We start from the raw sequence: 18,956 nt of genomic DNA, 5'->3' as shown, positions 1-18,956 counted from the left end.
AAGGAAGAAACAGTCTTGTGGTTAAGGTACAGAATTAGGAAAGACCCAGGTTCTCTTCCTAGTTCTGCCACGGACACTTGTAGTGTCACTTAATCATTCTGTGCGGCAGTTTCCTTATTTATAAAATGAAGATAACAATTACCTACTTTACAAGGCTGTTGTGAGGCTAAATGCATGCATGTTTGAGGTCTTTAAATAGCAGGAACTATAGGTAAACAATAGCAGTTGTTTTTTCTTTCCATTAACCCTCCTTGCAAAATCCTTAAACATCTTTTCCACAAAAGGGCTGGGGAGGAACAGATTCCCCAGCGCTACTTTCCAGCCTTTGTTTTTGTGTTCTCTCAGAGTCTGGCCAGCAAACACTGGGTTGAGACCCAGGTGTAGTGCTCAGTTGCAAATTGTGAAGGTCCTCAATCTTCAAATGAGTGGTTCTCTCACATAAGTACAAACAGTATATATGTAGGCTTGGAAGACAGCAACGAACAGAAACATTATGTTTCACCTGTTTTACAGTCCACAGTAGAGTCAATCACTTTATTTGTATTCACTTCCGTTACATCAGGATGGTTTGTTGTTGGTAAACTGAGTGGGACAGTGTTGCTGGCAGCACGTAAAGAAGGTTTTAGGGAGCCTTCTCCCAATGGAGGTAACGTTCGCACCATTCGACAAAACTGTTCTGGAGATTTTTCCTTAAGAAAATTTTTTTAAAGAAAGTGTTGAGCACATTCTGAGACCGATAAGAGAAAATCACTTTCTCAGTCTTTAATTACAGTATTTGCTAGAGGAAAATACAGTAATTAAGTATGATAAAAGCTGTTTGTACTCTTCAATTATTTACAGTCCTAAAAAAACAGGTATAGTAAGCTGATGCTTTCCACACAATATTCAAATAATTGTTCAATATCTTAAAATAAGCAACAATAAAAAAGAGCTTCTATTACGATTTTAAAAGAATGAGAGTTTATTTAATCCACAATTTAGGTAAATAGAATATTTCCCCTTTATTTTGTATTTATCTACATTCTGTAGAATGGAAACTAGATTTCAAAATGCAGAAGGTATCAAAAGGGCACAATGGCCTTCAAGGGATATATCTTTTTAATATTAAACTAACGGTTATTTGAACAGGTCAAAATTCCAAAGTTCACACATTTCTACACTCATTTCAAATGTAAGAATCTGTAGAAATATTATAGTATGTTTCATTACATGATACATAATAATAGCATCAGAGCTTAGCATAAACAAAGCTTGGAAGCTGGTTTCTGAAGAAAAATGGGCTTGTGTGATTTCCTGTTTCTTCATGATGTATAAAGCAGGCCTGAAAAGTTTCTCTTCCCCAATGTTGAAGTCATCCCCTTTTTCTTTTCCTGGTTTTTACATTATAAATTCAAATGTTCTCTACACTGTTCCCCCGCCCCCCACATAAGACACTGTGGACAACTGGAGAACTGGTGGTTTTATGACACCACAGATATCAAGGAAGCAAAACCTTATTACTTAAGAGGAACAAAACAAAAACCAAACACCAATTTAACTCACACATTAGATAAACAGCCAAGATCTCCTAATTTACTTCTCAGGGGCCTCCAAGGGAAGCCTCTGGAAAAACAGGAAGGTGAGATTTGACATTCCTGATAACTCTAAAAGAGGAACAAAAAGCAGCAGGCTCTTACACATTGTTAAATTTCAGGCCTCTACAGATCATAAAAAAGCAAAACAGGACAATTACCCATTTTTTCCCCCATCATCAAGTAAGGAGAATTTACTCATCTTGTGCAGTAACTGGAGTTCTTCCAGATGTGTGTCACTGTGGGTGCTCCATGTCAGATGTGCCTGCATCCTGCACCTTTGACTGGAGATTTTGGTTGCAATGCCCATTCAGCCTGCACATGCGTCCTACACATCCTTCTGCCCCACATGCAGGATATATGGGGCTGCACAAGTGAATCACCCTCAGTTCCTTCTCTACCATAAAGTCCCATCAGGGAGACGTCGAAGCAGAAGGGAAGGAGAGCAGCTAGTGGAGCACTTACAGGGACACACATCTGAAAGAACTCCAGTTACTACACAGGGTGAATAACCTCTCCTCCTTCAATTAGTGTTCCGGTGAATGCTCCACTTCGGGTGACTCCCAAGCAGCACCCCATAAGGAGGCGGGAGGTTAACAGCAGAGGAAAGAACTGCATTGTCTACTGCAGCATCTGATCTTGCAGCAGGAATGAAGGCATAATGGTTAGAAAAAGTATGAACAAAGGACTATGTTGATGTTCTACAGATCTCTGCAACTGGTATGACTTTAAGTAAGGCTACAGATTTTATATAGTGCTCTTATGGAATGTGTTATCTCTCTCGAAGGAGGCTGAACCTGAGTTTGGTTGTAACAGACCTTAATACAGCCGGAGATCCACTTTGGTAATTTTGAAACAGAAGGTTATCAATGCCCTGTTTGTCTGCCGTGGATACAAACAATCTAGATCTAACAGCCCGGTCCTAGCTAGATAAAAGGCTAATATCCCCCTAACATTTAGGATATAGAGTATAGCTTCCTGACTCTGATGTGGTTTGGGGGGAGGGAAAGGAGATAAATAGTTTAATATGAAATTCTGATGACACCTTTGGTAAAAATCTTGGAAGGGGCCACAGCACACTTTGTCTCTGGTGAATACCATAAATGGGGAGTCTGCCATTAAAGCCCTCAATTCTCCAACCCTGAAGGCAGACATGATGGCCACCAGAAAAGCTACTTTAATTGATAAATTTAATAAAGAACACACAGCTAGTGGCTCAAAAGGATGTTTCATGAGGCAATTAAGAACTAGATTCAGGTCCCAGCTGGGACTAATATCTCTGATTTGAGGGAGAGAGATCCGATAGACCTCCTAGGAATCTTGCCATGATTGCGTGAGTGAAGACTGAAAAAAACCGCTATGGATAAAGTGAAAAGCTGTTATTGAAGCTAAGTGGACCCTAATGGAATTCACAGAAAATCCTGAAGTTTTCAATTCAAACAGGAAATCCAATACCATGGGAAGAGAAGAGTGAGTCAGTGAGATCTTAATGTTACACCAAAGATGCTATTTTCATTTCAGGAGGTAAGTATTTCTTGTAGATTTTTTTCTACTATCTAATACAGTGCTCCTCACTATTTTTGAAGTGGGGGCCACTTTGGCAAAAAACCTTCAATGTGAGAGCCACATCAACTACTAAATTAACACATTGCTTCCTACTCCTAGATGATGTAATCTTACAGAGCCACTCGAGTAAACTTTTTAAGAGCAGAATAATGCAAAACTTACTTTAAAAACTGGATGAGCGAAAGTGTGCCTGTTCCTCCTTGACTTTGTTTATGCAGTATTTGTAAACTGTCATCGCAATCCTAGTAAGGCAGTCCAAATGTTCGTTGGTCAATTTATTCCTCTGTTTTCTTTTCACCCCTCTGGCTGGGGGTGAGAGCTGCAGGGTGGGGCTGGGGATAAGGGGCTCAAGGTGCAGGAGGGGACTCAGGGCTGGGGCAGAGGGTTGGGGGGTCTGAGGGCTCTGGCTGGGCATGCGGGCTCTGAGGTGGGGCCGAGGATGAGGAGTTTGAGGCGTGGGTAGACTGCCCTGGAACTGAGGCAAGAGGACTCCCTCCAGCCCTCTCCCTTCTGACAACACCTAGCTCCAGGGAAGGGGCCTCTCTTCCCCCTGCCAGCAGGCAGCACAGAGCTCCAGGGGAGGGGGTCTCTCTCTCCCTGCCGGCAGGCAGCCCAGAGCTCTGGGGGAGGGGCCCCTCTCTCTCCTCTGGCAGCAGGGAGCTCCGGGGCCGGGGGAGAGGCCCACAGCAGCCCTGCAAGCCCCAACTTGCTCCCCTCCCCAGTTCCTGCCCACCCCCAGCTCTCTCCTCTCCAGGTCCCTGCTGCATGGCCCTTTAGAGCTGCTGCATGACTATTTATAGCAAGCTGCACTTAGGGTTGATGGGAGCCACCACTGGCTCACAGGCCTTGCAATGAAGAACACTGATCTAATCAAACATGTTGTACTTATGATGAACAGGATATCTCTACCTCAGAGAACCTTTGAGGAACCATACTTGGAGCCTCAGAATCTGCAGGTTGGGGTGAAGTGTTTAACTGGCATGCTGAGTCGGCAGATGAGAACTGACTAGAAGATGCTATGGAGCCGAGAGCCGAGTCTAATTAGACAGGGATCCCAAACTTGTCTCAATAACGCTGGTGCAAGCACTATTAACCTGGCCTGATCTTGTGTGACCTTGTTGAGAACCAACAACAACAGTGTCCGTGGATAAGCGTAGAGAAGACCCCTTGTCCATGAAATGAAAAAAGTGTCTCCTATGGACTGGGGACTGAGACCCCTCTGGAGCAATACTCGATGCATTTTGCATTGGCTGCTGTTGCAAACAGATGAACCTCTGGGAACCCTCAAGCTATGAATGCTGTGTCAAGGACTCAAGAGTCCAGTTACTAATAGTAATTTAGGAAGAAATCTCTGCTGAGGTCATCTACCATGGTATTCTGAATACCAGGGAGTCATTGCAGTTTCATTCCTATCTGTTGGCTATGCACCAATGCCAAGGTTTTGATCACTTCAGCACAGAGATGGGAAATGTGCTCCTCCCTGACGGTTGATATAGTACACGTATTCCACACAGTCTGTCATTATCTTTACTGACTTGGCTCTGATTAGAGGTGTAAATTTTGACCACTCTCAATTCCAGACAATTGATGAGGAGGAGCTGCTCGTGTAGTGACCATTGGCCCTGTATCTTCTGAGGTCCCAGATGTATCCCCTTACCCAACACTGAATCATCTGACATTATCATTATGGTAGGAGGGTGCTGAAAGAATGCAACACCTGTGCAGGTTTTGGTCAGGTCCTTCAATCAGTTGAGTGACCATAGAACCAACTGGGGAACAGACACTAACCTGCTTAGAATGTGCTTGCTTGATTTGTAAACCATTCAAAGCCATCCAGAGAGACCTCGGAAATGTAATCTGGCATATTGCATTACAAAGATGCAAACTGATGTGTGCCCCAGCAGTTGATGACAATCTCTTACTGTTACTTGAGGACTGCTGTGAATCCTTGAGATAAGACTCAGCGCGAGATATCTGCTGGAAGAGATGCATGTTCTGCCTGTCACTGCATCCAGGCAGCGCCTATGATGTCTAGATACTGTACTGGAGTCAAAACAGACTTTGAGGTTGAGTTGAAGGCCCAGGCTGTGGAACAGAGAACACATCATTTTTACAACCACCAAAACTTCCTGATAAGATCTGCCTCAATCAACAAATCGTCCAGATACCGGGAAATGATTACACCCAGACGACGTAGGTGGGTGGCAACTACCACCAGAATCTTTGAGAATACCCTTAAGCAGAAGATAGCCTGAAAGGGAGTATGTGATATTGGTAAGTGTTTGTTGTTGATTAGAAAATGAAGAAACTTCTTGTATGAAAGGTGAATAGTGACAAGAAAACGTGTCTTGTAGGTCAAGAGTCACAAATCTTGGTTTCCTGGACAGGGGCTCAGATGATCTATGGTAAGTTGAATTGGGGGCTGGGAATGATCTTTGTGCCCTCTGAGACCTAACTAAATCTCCTCTTATTTACAGGCGAATAAATCAGGATCTCAGCATGGCTTTTGAGTCCTTTAAAATGTGGAAAGATGTATCCATTGAGTCTGAAAAGAGCTTGTGAATATCAAAGGGAAGGTCCTCAATGGTACTCTGGACCTCTCTTGGGAAGCCTTACAACAGCTGCAGCCAAGGACACTTTTCTCAGACTGTGCCACAGTATCTGAAGCATCCAAGGAGACCTGGAGCAATGTCTTTGCCAGGAGCTGAACCTCTTGAATAATAACCTTAAATTGGTCATGATGTTTCTTTGGCAGATGATCAATAAAGGAATTAAATTTGTTGTAATTCAAATAGGCATACTTCGCCATGAGCACCTGATGGTTCACTATTCTAAAATGAAGTGTGGCTCAAGATTTATGGCCAAAAAGATAGCACTTCTTGTAGTCCCTGCTGTATGGGGTGGACTTTGAGATATATTGTTTGCCCCATTCATTAACAGACTTCATTACCAGAGAATTTGGCACTAGGTGAGAAAATAGAAATTATGATTTCCCGGAAGGGACATAATACTTTTTAATCCACCTTCTTGCGGATAAGCAGTGCGGTAGCTGGTGTTTGCCAAACGGTCTTCGCGGGTTCCATAAGAGCTTTGTTGACCAGAATGGCAATCTTCAAGAATGTTGACATAGGTAAAATATGTAGGAGTTTAAGGTGTGACTCCTGAACTGTGTGTCAGCAATTTCATCAGTTCCTGTAACTACCTGAAGTCATCTGCCAGAGAAGATGGTGGAGGCATCACAACTTCTTCAGATGATGAGAAGAAAATATTTGTAAGAGGTGTTACCTCCTTGTCTGCCCTTGATTCCAACTCCATGAAGGTTCCCTCCTCTGGCATTCATGGTGCCACAGGTGGTTGGGGAATGTACTCTTCTTTGCTTCCTTCGGTGGTGTGATAACTTCATCACAAAATTGTTGACAGAATGCCCATAGCTCCCAACAAGGCCACTGGTGGGGGGGCATATGGGATAGGTGGAGGCAACCATCTCTCTTCTTGCCACATGAGTGTCCTTTGAGGTCTATCCTCCTCCAATGCCTCAGGGGAGAAGAGGCAGCAATGTGTTCTAGAGTAGATGGGGGAAGCCTGTTATGAAATTAGAGAGTCTGAGGAGTCCTCTTCAACATATCCAAGCGGGGGAGGAGGGAAAATAACTGTTCTGCTTGTGTTGTAAATGAGGGTGAGTATGATATTCTAGATGATGGATGGGGTCAGTGACCAAGTAAATCTTGATGAGGGTAAACCCCCGGTACCAGTTAGCAGAGGAGATTCTGACTCTGAAGATACGAGAAGATCCTTAGAGTATCTAAATTCTTGAGGTACCTATGGCATCAACGACAGGCACAAGCAAGAACCTGTGGAGGATGGCTTTGGTACTGATGTAGCTGGCACCAAGTGCTTGGCATGGGAATGAGTAGACTCTAATTACACCAGTCAAGCCATCTTTAGTACCACAGACTTCCAAGTGGCCAGTACCAACTGATGTTCAAGGATGAGACTAAAATTCTTCTCAGAAGAGTGTCTATAGCTCTGGGTATGATACCTGATTTCGGTACTGAGTCTGTCTTTGAGGACTGACTCCTTGAAGCTGTCTGCCCTGTCTTTGCAGTACCAGAATCACTTGGACCCCGCATGATACTCTCCTGGGGACCTGAAGTCTACATAGTCTCGGTCACTGGTGCACAAGAAGGCTTTCTCAGACATTTACTCTTTATCTCTTTCTGAATAGAGGCAGATGTCAAAGCTACCTTTGCTGAGGTCTTTGGTGCCATAGATGCAATCAGTGCAATGATAATGCCTCCATCTCTATCAACCTCCAGTGACCAGGATATTGATGTGGATGGGGCACAAGCTGTTCTGGGAGATCTGTATACAGGGTGGTCTTCCGCCCTGGATCTGAAGCCAGTTTTAACACTTGCTCCATCATCAGGAGCTTAAACTTGATCTCCCTATTTTTTCAGGATCTATTGTTGAAGGAAGTTTAGATTATGCACTTACTGGGAATATGGGTATCTCACAAACAACAAAGGCACTGAGAATGCCTGATTGGGACAGCCTCGCAGCAAGAGAGTCACCTTTTAAATCCTGTGGAACCTGGATTACCCAAGCAAAATAACAAAAAAATGACCTCTAAATAGGGAAAGATTTTACATCAATTTTTTTAAGAGAAAGGAAAAGAAAAAAGGGAACTACAAACACTATAAAATAATTAACTACATACTAACTAACTAACTGCTGAATAATAAAGAGAACAGGCACACAGTAGACACTGTCTCAGGCTGAAGGCAGTTGAGAAGGAACTGAGGGCAGTTTGTCTGCACAGCCCCATATAGCCTTGCTGCAAGGCACAAGGATGTGTGGGGCACCTGAATAGGCACTGTTACCAAAATCTCTAATTAAAGGTACAGGGTGCAGGCACACCTGAAGTGGAGCACTCACAGGAACATTACTCAAAGAACCACCTTGAAATACAAACATTTATTTCAAAGAGGGATATTTATCCGGTGAGTGTAAGCTATAATTTAAATTTTTTTTAAAAGTCTCTTTTCCTGTAAAAAATCATGGAAACTTAATAAATGTCAGAAATAGTTAGCTCTGAATTTACCCTCTCTCTCCGTCGCATTCGAGCCGAGAACGTTCTCTGCAAGGTGTTAGTTACTAATGAATCACCACCCAGTTTAGAGATAGTAGCAGCCAAACAGTTTTCACGTAAATCTTCATGTATTTCTTCAGACCCTTTAGGCCTTGGAGTGGCAAAAACGAGCATGTGACAGCCACCACAAGCAACCTACAGTGTAAACACAAAAGGATCTCATTGACCTGCATTCATCTTCTGGACCAAGGACTAAGAAACATGTTAGAAGCTCCAAATGCTTTGCTCCACACTTAGTTACAGACTTCAGTATGTTAAAGTACAAACTGTAATCACTGATGTTTATAAAATATATAATGGATTGAAACTTTTTAAGTACAATATATTGTAAAACAGAATAAAACTAGCCAACTCTCTAGAAACAAGCAACAAATTCTGCATCAATTTTCAAAGGAGTTTAGTAAATAAATTTGGTGTTAGCCAATATGACATATACACAATGTTACCATCTCTTGCAAACTACCACAAGTCTCATAATATCAGATGTTTTATCTAGAGCCCTAGCCAGTCTGGGAGACAAGTTATTACATGAGAATCTCAGCTTTCTTTTTTTAAAAAAAGTTTCTATCCCTCATAGTTGTAGAGCAAAGCTTGAAAATATGACCCAAGTTAAAAACAGAAGCAAATAAAAAGAACCCAAAATGGTTTTTTTTTGTTTTGTTTTGTTTAATTGATCTTTTGGGGCCTGACTCAATTTCTGAATGTTTGGAGCTAGCATTACTGCAATTTTCTTCAATACCAGCAGGAAGACTAAAACAATAACCTAAAAGAACAATATTGCCTCTCTTTTCTCATCATGTTTGGATTAAAAAACTAATACATTTTCATTTTATTAAACTTTTGTAAATAACCTACATTATAAATAATCTTTGATATTAAAGCAATATACCCCAGGTGGTTTAGGTCCACACATTGGAACGGAAGGCTATTCCTAAAACTAAAACTACCAAAACGTTAAAAAGTTTTTTGTTTGAAATGTATAGATTCCTTTGAAGTGTTTGCAACCTAAACATTGCAGTGTTGTGGAAGTGCACAACAATCTGAAAGAAAAACTGACTAGTCTATTTTTATGGTCCAAACTGATCACAGAGCAGGAAGTGAAGCAGCAGAATGGGAAGCAGTAAATAAAACAAAACATTTTAACATTCTTTCAGTATTAATCTACAGTGTTAATAAAATACTATAAGGAAATATTATAAATATGGTTTTAAACTGTCAGATTTCCCTTAATAAGATATGTTTATAAAGTATAAGCATTTAAAGTTTGAAAAAAGAGAACAAAGCAAAGCCTTACCAAATAGACTGCAAACTTCAAGAAATTAGAACATAAGGTGGGTATGAACTGATTAGTAAAATTCTCTTCTCCAAGTCCTAACTTGCCATGTCGTCCATCTCCAAAAGTAAACATAAGGCCATTGTCTACATGGAAAAAGAAACATGTAGAAGGTGCATTAAAAGCACATGACAAAATTGTTATAAGAGTAGAATTAAATATATTTTGAAAGCAAGGTATATTTCATTTTCAAAAATCAAATCTGAACAAAGACTTGTATGATTTTTAAACTGCTGAATATGGTCCAGAAGATAAATACATTTTCAGACAAAAGTATTGACTGGGATTGGTAGTCGAGGTAACCAAAAAATAAAATACTAAGAAAAAATACAATTATAGCAAAACTGAGATTCATGCTACAACTTCCTTAAGAAGTGGTGTGGTCTACAGGAATAAGTATATACGGAAAGTCAAAAACAGAATTCCTAAATTCTAATCTGGCTCTTCCGCTGACCGCTGGATGGCCTTGGGCAGTCACTTAACCTTATATTAAATCTGCATGTTTGTTCCTCACTGTGCTCATTTTATAATAAAAAAATCCATATAATAAATGATAATACATTATAATTTTAAGTATATTTCAGAAGTTTCAGCATACATACCTGCTATTACAGCTGTATGATTTTCCCCACATGCAATGTTACATATTTTATGCCTCTTCAGATGTTCCACTGCCTTTGGTACCGAGGTTTCAAAAATAAATGTACCATGTCCAAGTTGCCCATATTGTCCAAGGCCAAAGGTGTATACATCTGTTTCTGAAAATTGTACATGGAAAGTAAACAAACAGTTAGTTATAATTATAATCTCCCCACTACTGGCAAAACAGAAATAAAATCACATTCCAACTTTATGAAAAAAGTTTTATGTTTTATCAATTCATAAAGTGCAATCACAACGAAAGAGAAAAATCAAAAGGAACATGAAATGAAAAACCACCCTCCCTCCGAGAGATTTAACTAAACATACAGAAAATAAACTGGTACAAGCTGCTACATATTTTGTTTCATGGCGTATTTACAAAATAAGCTATTGACTAAATGCACATGTCAAAATCAGCCAATGAAAATTATACAATGTTATATGTTACAGCTGAGATCAACACAAGCCCACAATTATTAAAAGAATTCATTATGTATATTTTCTTCTTCAATAGCCTAGTCTTGAACTTCTTGCCACATATAAAAATCTATTATGTACGATGATCCAAATCTTTGCAGGTCTGGTATTGCTGAAATATTAAAAACACTGACAATGTTGTTATTGCAATGTATCTGGAAACTCCAAGCTTAAATTTTCCTCTTCATATTCAATATCCATACAACCACCAGCAGGTGTCAGGAACATTTGCTTTTAGAATGTTTCTCTCTGTTCAAGAATCAAGGTCATTCAGATGGCAAGGTTACATTCAGCAGCTAAATAAAAGTATTTTGAAATACTTTTATGTTTGCATATGTTGAAAATATCTGACGATTTTTTAAGTGGAAGTAAAGGAGCTCCACATCTCGCTACCAAAAGGAAGAGAGAACTCAAGACTTCTGAATAGAAGTGAATATGTCTGAATGTACATTGTACTCCCACAGGAAATCAAACTTAAGTAGAAGTCACACTGTATACCAGCAGGAGGAGTAGGTGCTCCTCCCACTTGTGGGGTAGAAGCCAGACTGCAGCACCAGGGCAGGAATGCCTCCTACCCATGGAGGTAGACACCACGCCATAGCACCAAAAGCAGGAGAAGCACAAGCTCCTCCCACTCCTGCGGAGGATGCCAGGCCGTCACACCAGCCATCTATGTACAGTAACTGAATGCTTTTTTGATGCATTCTCTGAGGAGCAATAAACTGGTACACATTTAAACACAAATCACATATTACATTTACTCCAGCGCTATCTCCCAACCACTCTCCCACCTTTATCTTGTCTCTCTTGTGGGAGAAGAAACGGGATGGGAAGAAAATAGAAGTGGAGCAGACCTGGCATTACTAGCCCAACATATTCATTGACTTTAATTGCAACTTCAGATCAACAAAAAATACAGGATCAGGCCTTGTAACACAAAGCTGAAAAAAAAAAAAGGTATTTCTGCTTACAGGATATCTTTTCCCATCATCGCTCTTTTAAAACAGTTTTAAGGGTCACTTCTGCAAAATCAAAAGACCGTGAAATATAAAGAGCAAGACTTTTTTTTAAGTATGCAAAATATTTTGTAAAATTATCTTCCTACTAAATTTAATATTAAAGCTCCCTCTGCTGGAAGATTCAGTGCTAGGAAAAATATCCAGAAAGGGATTGCTAACAAGGAAAGTAAAATAAGAAATCAGAAAGAGATCCCTTAATTCCAATTAACAGAAAAATAACTGACAGATACCTAGACTTCCCAGATATGAATACAGATTGTTCTTGAAGCAGATACTTTCTTTAGCCAGAACTGAAGTCTCACCCTCAATTTGGCAAATGGATTTCCCAGGATGCATGACGCCATAAATTCTAATAGCCTTAGGAACATTCAAATATGTCTTGAAATTTCTCTGGAGACAAACAGACCTTTGTCATCCTTGCTCTGATGAACATAACGCGTTTAAGTGAAGTTGGATGTTTATCAGATTGTTTGCTAAGTCTAAACCAAGGTATGGAACATACTCTTCTCTAAGGCATTTTAAGCCTCTCTGAACATCTGTACTTTCAGTAGTCAGTTGACATGGAATGAGAAAAAAAGAATGCACAGCTTTCTCAAGTGAGTTGCCAACACAGTAAGACATTTGCTAAAGACTAAGGATGCAAAAGAAAAATCAAATACAGGTAAAGATCCTCTCCAACACAGAAAAGAAGGCATTTTCAGTGAGCCGTCTTTATGGAATACATAGAAACAAGAGGGTCAGGCAAACCATCCCTTAGATTTGTAATGCAATTATTGAGGCCAAGGCCACTATTTTGAATTTTCAGAGTGCTTGAGCCTATAATAGAAGATACTTCCCAAAAACCCCAACCAAACAAAAACCATTAGGGCTCAGGAAGTATTGGGAACAGCATCTCTGTCTCTGATACTACTGAGGAACCACTTCTGTTACTCTACTCGAGATAGAGAAGGGTTATGACTACATCCCTCTCAGCAGTTTCTCATGAAAGGGCTCCCTGTAAAAGGATGAGAAAGGGAGGAAGTTTTGGTGGCAAGAGTGCAAAGGCATAGCAAAACTGTTCCAAACTATCTTGAGCACTTACTGTTGGACATGATTTCATTCCATGCCACCACAACAGAATAAAGATGGCCCCCTCCAAAACTTAGTAAAATGGGATAAGTTCAAGATAATTTGAGTTAGGACTCAAGCATTCTCTTTGACAGCAGAAAAAGGCCCAAAGGTACAAGCAGCATAACTGTGCTTCTAACAATAGGGTTTTAGATTTTTTCGAGCCAAAATAAGGTTTAAGATTTCTTCTTGTCAGTCTGGCTTTGGAGCAAGTTGAGAGGATTTGTGATATATGAAATATTTTTCTTTAAAAAGGCGGGCGGTTTGGCAAATGACCAAGGACTTCAATCTTTCTTCTTCTCTATCACCTTATTCATATCTCCACCTTTGTATATATGTCAATAGATATAGCAGAACACTTCCTCCAAGTCTCACCTCAAAGTGGTAGCTGCGATTACAGATGAAGCAGCTGTAGCCAAAGAGTCCAGATAGCTTTCACATTTTTGATTTGCTGTGATGGTGAATAGAGGAAATAAGGGTGTAGGGGGGACATGATTCCTTATAGGAGTGCTCCGTGGCTCAAGATGAGATCCAAGCATTCCCCAATGGCTAGAGATTTCTAGAAGGACCCAGGTTTGGTGTGAAGCATGCAGGCACATTCCAACAGTGTGTTTACATAATGAGAGAGCTCAAATATTACAAATATCCCTTCCCTATCCAGATTAGCCTATAATTCCCATTTGCCTCCTCATCTTTGAATTTCAGGAGATCTTTGAAAATGAGCTCTGCATATTGCCTTAATTTTCTCCTTTCCTCAGGAAAACTAATTTTTCCCAGATCATTTTGGGCAGCTGACTTCAGTTAATTATATTGCCCAATTCCTTTTTTCCTTGCTTGCTTCTTGAACCATAGTATATTCTGGCTTCACAGAATGTTTTGTTTGCTTGACTGGGTATCATCTATAGGCAGTAAGAACTTCAATAAAATCTGTTCTATTTGCTCAACTTCTAAAAAGAACAGCATCACAGTTGACAATAAGAGTAGAGAATAAGGAGTTTGGTCACTTCTGCTCTCCCCATCCTGAGCCTGAGGAGGCAGGCCTCAGAAATAGGTAGTAGAAGGCAGTTATCTGCATTCATGGAGTATCAGGAGTGATCTGGGCCCTACTTAGCCTGCCAGTGGGGTGAGATAACAGGATCTGTCCCTTCATGCTAAACAGTGCACCAATAGTATCTGCTCACACACAGCTTCACAGCTGCTGTGCCTGTCATTCTTGCTTCATGTTCTTAAAGCTTTTTTATCACAATCAGAGACAAGATGAGTTATACAAGAAGATCTGGATGACCTTGCAAACTGAACTAACAGAAATGGGATGAAATTTAATAGTGCAAAGTGCAACATCCTGCCTTTGGAGACTAAGCAACAGAAATTTTTGTTATAAGCTGGGGGCGTATCAATTAGAAACGACAGAGGAGAAAGACCTGGGTTACTGGTTGATCACAGGATAACTATGAGCCGTCAATGTGATGCGGCCATGAAAAAGGCTAATGCAGTCTTAGGATGCATCAGGTGAGGTACTTCCAGTAGAGACGGAGAAGTGTTAGTACCATTGTACAAGGCACTGGTGAGACCTCATCAGAATTGCACACGATATTCCAGGTTTCCCAGATCATTTAGGAAAGATTAATTCAAACTGGAAAAGGTGCAGAGAAGGGCTACTAGGATGATCCAAGGAATGGAAAACCTACCTTATGAGAGGAGACTCAAACAGCTTGTTGGCTTGTTTAGCCTAACCAAAAGAAGGTTAAGGGGAGATATGATTGCTCTCTATAAATACATCAGAGGGATAAATAAGAGGGAGGGAGAAGAGTTATTTAAGTCAAGTATCAATATGGACACAAGAACAAATGGATATAAACTGGCTATCAACAAGCTTAGGCTCGAAATTAGGTGAAGGTTTCTAACCATCAGAGAAGTGAAGTTCTGAAACAGCCTTCCAAGGGAAGCAGTGAGAACAAAAAACCTAACTGGCTTCAAGACTGAGCTTGATAAATATATGGAGGGGATGGTATGATGAGACTGCCTACAAGGACATGTAGCCCATCTGCAACTGCTAGCAGCAAATATCTCCAGTGGCTGGTGATGGGACACTAGATGGGGAGAGCTCTGAGTTACTACAGACAATTCTTTCCCAAGTATCTGTCTGATGGGTTTTGCCCATGTGCTCAGTATCTAACTAGTTGCCATATTTGGGGTTGGAAAGGAATTTCCCCCTGGGTCAAATTGGCAGACACCCTGGGGGGGGTTAGCCTTCCTCTGCAGCATGGGGCATGAGTCACTTGCAGGTTTAAACTAGTGTAAAAGGTGGATTCTCTGTAACCTGAAGTCAAACCTTGATTTGAGGACTTCAGTAACTCAGCCAGAGGATAGAGATCTATTACAGGAATGGGTGGGTTAGACTAGGTCACAATGGTCCCGTCTGACCTTAAAGTCAATGAGTTTGTGAGACAGAATATTACTTTTCTTTTGTTTTAGCTAAAAGCTTAGATTCTGCGTAAACTGATGGCATTGGTCCTATTCACTCAAGAAGCTTCCTGCTCCACCCAGGTGATGGAATATCTGCAGGATTGAGCTAAAGTATAAATAGAAGAATCATTAACCAATCTAATTTAAAAGCTCAGTAATAAAGAGAGATAAACCCAGTAAACAAAAATAATAAAAATGCCAAGTTAGAAATATGAAAGTGAAGAGCTAGTAGTGTCATTTTTCTCTTTGAAATGCTAGCTTAGCAATAGCCCACTAATAGTTTATTAGACTATATAGCACTGTACAAACAACTAATACAGTCTCACAAAATCCCTATGAGGTATTATATAATAGTATCAGATATATGGAGGCAGAGACATTAAGTACCTTGCCTAAAGCCACAGTATTGGAGCTAGGATTGGTATTCCTGGGGGAATTCTGTGCCCAAAATTTTAAAATTCTGCACACAATATTTTAAAATTCTGCACATTTTGTCAAAACAACCCAATATAATCATGCCAGTTTCAATTATTTTGGTAATTTATTTCAAAATATATGTCATCAAGTATGTCTGTAACAATACAGACCAAAAAAGATTCTGATAATTTTTTTTTGACAAATAGATTCCTTACTAGGCATATTAATACAGAACTTTGAGTAATTCATTTAAATTACAATATAGAACTGTCAGAAGCAGTGCAAAGGCTTGGGGGAGTCAGGGGTAACGGAGGAGCTGAGGGAAAGGGAAGGAGTCTGGAGTGAACCTGAAGGATTGCTGGGTATGGTGTAAGAAATATGGAACAGGGTTTTTTTGGGGTGGGGCGGGATTGTTAGGGAGTTGGGCAGCCTCTCCCATGAGACCCTGGCTGAACCCAAGCCTCTCCCATTCAGGCAGGCAAATCTGCATGGGTCTCTGCAGCCTCCCCCTATCCTCATTTGTCCCTGCAGCCCCCCTGCCTGTCGCCAGGCTCAATTCTGTCAGCCCACTAAGTCTCCAGTCTTTCCCCCACCACTAGCTATTCTGAACCCCAGTCTGTGACACACACAGACCCTCCCCAGCAGGCCCGTTTCCCTCACTCTGTCCTAACCTGGTTCTGCGGGCAGGGTGCTGTGATGAACTTCTACTACTGGGTGAATTCTGCAATACTGGGCATGCACAGAATTCTGCCCCAGAAGTGCTGCAGTTCTGGGCAAGTCACTTTTCTGACTATAATCACTCTTTAATGGCTATAAAGAAAAATGTATGATCTATTGGGAAAAATACAGAACTGGGATCCACGAACTGATTATTTCTAATCTACTCCTGCAGGAATTCTGCACATCTGCAGATATTCAGAATTCACATATCCTGCAGAATTTTTTTTCCTGCAGAAAATACGTCTGCCAAAGTGCTGCAGTTCCAGCTTTCACCCACCAGAGGCTATTGTGGTGGCCCACCACCTAGCAGCAAAAAAACAGCAGGCGGGTGTGGCACCACAGCGGCCTCTGGTGGAAAAAAGGTGGAACTGCAGCACTTCTTTGGCAGAAAAAAAATTCTTTAGGATACACAAATTCTGAATATCTGCAGATGTGCAGAATTCCTGCAGGAGTAGATTAGAAATAATCAGTTCGTGGATCCCAGTCCTGTATTTTTCCCAATAGATCATACATTTTTATTTATAGCCATTAAAGAGTGATTATAGTCAGAAAAGTGACTCACTAATTAACACATATTCAAGGTCATTTAAAATTTCACAAGGGGAGGCTTTCTTGTAGAACTCATGGAAAAAACAGATTTCATTTTCAATGTAATAAGATAGAAGAAAAGTTTCTCTAAGCATTGTCTGACATTTCAGAAGAGTGTTTGCTCTCTCAAGCAAAGTGATTCTTTTAATTACAGGATCTGAGAAAAGCCAACTCGTTTTCATACCTGTAAGTGCCACTGTATGTCCTCCACCACAAGCTACCTTATTAACCCTTTCCAAAATTCCAGGAACAAGCTGTGGAACCCTACTGTTTTTCAGTTGTTCAGGCGCCAAGCCTAGCTTCCCATTCTCAGGCTCTCCAAAAGTGTAGAGCTCACCATCTCCTGTGGAAATACAAAACAGAGCAGGATTCATAGTACTTCACTAAAAGGCAGAGCTGGGCCCAGTTATTTTCTCATTCTTTCATGATTTGTAAAGTACCCATTGCTTTTTGGACTTTTGTTTTAAATTATAAATCAAACAAAATGAGAGTTTTAACATTTCCCTATATAAGGAGCCTGTCAAAAAGAAAACCAAAACAATACTTGATTCTGAGAGGTGTCAATGCATCACAATTCCCATTCTAGTCACTATTTAAGTCAATTGGAGTTGCTTGCAGGGGTCTTAATAAAGACTGGCCCTACTAATGGGATACATGTTTTGTTTGAAAGTCCATGCTCTCCTCCGATGGAGAGTGAGGGGAAAAAATAGGAAAGCAGTGCAAGTATTGTAAAAAGGTTTGTTAATGAGCTACATAACAAGAAAAGAACCATTGTCCTGAAAACTAGAAATACATGGCACTATATCAAGTGCTCCAAGGTTCACCATGGCATTATCTCCATCAGAAGAGATTTCTCCACCTCAGTATTACATAACAGCTTTCAGGTCAGCCCAGCAGTTAAATAAAAGAAAATCCTTCCCAGGCACCCAGACTCAGTTTTACGGGCACCAGGTTCCCAATCTGTTCAATCCTAAATACAGCAATCCATGCTTTTATAAAAGACTTTCCTTTGTTTTAACACTTTTCAGTTTCCACCTTTGTTTTTTACGTCAGTCTGAGTTATCTAATCTGGCCATCTGTTTACCCTTCTATTATATAGATAGAAGAGTTAAACATTTCAAGTTACTGTCTACCGATGTGCCAGGCTTTAAATTCCGATCTGATTTTCTGTTCCTAAAGCTCTGTTAGCATTCTGCTATCCTAGATAAAAGCTAGGTCAAGTAGGAGAAAACTTTGGTTTCTGGGTGAAGCTCCAAGGACATAGCTATGGGTCTCCACCAAGCCTGAAAGAGGTCTGTAGAAACATTTTCCATAGTACTTGAGTTGCTCCTTAGAACTGATGTTCACATTGAAACTCCCTCTATACCTGAAGCAGCTGAATGCAGTAATTTTTTTTTTTAAAGCCACAGTTAGAATTACTCCATGATGGTGCTCTGGCAAACTGTAAAAGCAATAGGCATTAAGTCAGTTGTAAATAACAGGAATCAAGAGGCCTGGGTTCTATTCCCAGCTCTGCACTGACCAGCTGGGTTATTCAGCACTCTGTGGCTGTTTCTGCAACCGTAAAGTGAGGACAATGAAACTTCCTTTCCCCTTTTTAAAGCATTTCTATGGATTTCTATGGATAAAAATGCTATATAACAGCTAAGGATTATGAAAGTTTACTGACTAGGGGTTTGACCCAAAACCTATTTAAGTCAAAAGGAAACTTTCCAATGAAGCAGAAAGAAAGAATTACTTACATCTCCATACATCCTCTAAGAAACAATTTGATTTTGTTTTTTAATCACAGCTGGATTTACCAAAGCAAAAGGATAAGTAAATCTCTCATATGAAACAAACCCAAGACAAAAAATGTTTAGACTAAGAGCTGGGTGCTCAGGGAAACGTGTTAATTATGT

At 40.5% G+C, this 18,956-nt stretch overlaps 1 protein-coding gene across 3 annotated transcripts in view; it reads right to left on the bottom strand.

Moving 5' to 3' along the window:
• The window catches only part of RPGR (retinitis pigmentosa GTPase regulator), a 98,143-nt gene that overhangs the window by 47,353 nt on the left and 31,834 nt on the right, over positions 1-18,956 (bottom strand). For all 3 annotated transcript variants that reach the window (XM_045002727.1, XM_045002725.1, XM_045002726.1), the window contains 5 exons: positions 17,240-17,398; positions 10,222-10,377; positions 9,581-9,705; positions 8,239-8,421; positions 503-689 (listed from right to left, as the gene is read on the bottom strand). In XM_045002727.1, coding sequence (XP_044858662.1) covers positions 503-689; positions 8,239-8,421; positions 9,581-9,705; positions 10,222-10,377; positions 17,240-17,398 — 810 coding nt within the window. The remainder of the gene's footprint in view (positions 1-502; positions 690-8,238; positions 8,422-9,580; positions 9,706-10,221; positions 10,378-17,239; positions 17,399-18,956) is intronic.

Source organism: Mauremys mutica, chromosome 1, assembly GCF_020497125.1.
Source record: "Mauremys mutica isolate MM-2020 ecotype Southern chromosome 1, ASM2049712v1, whole genome shotgun sequence".
Classification (NCBI taxonomy): domain Eukaryota; kingdom Metazoa; phylum Chordata; order Testudines; family Geoemydidae; genus Mauremys; species Mauremys mutica.
This window is presented reverse-complemented; position numbering and strand designations above follow the sequence as displayed.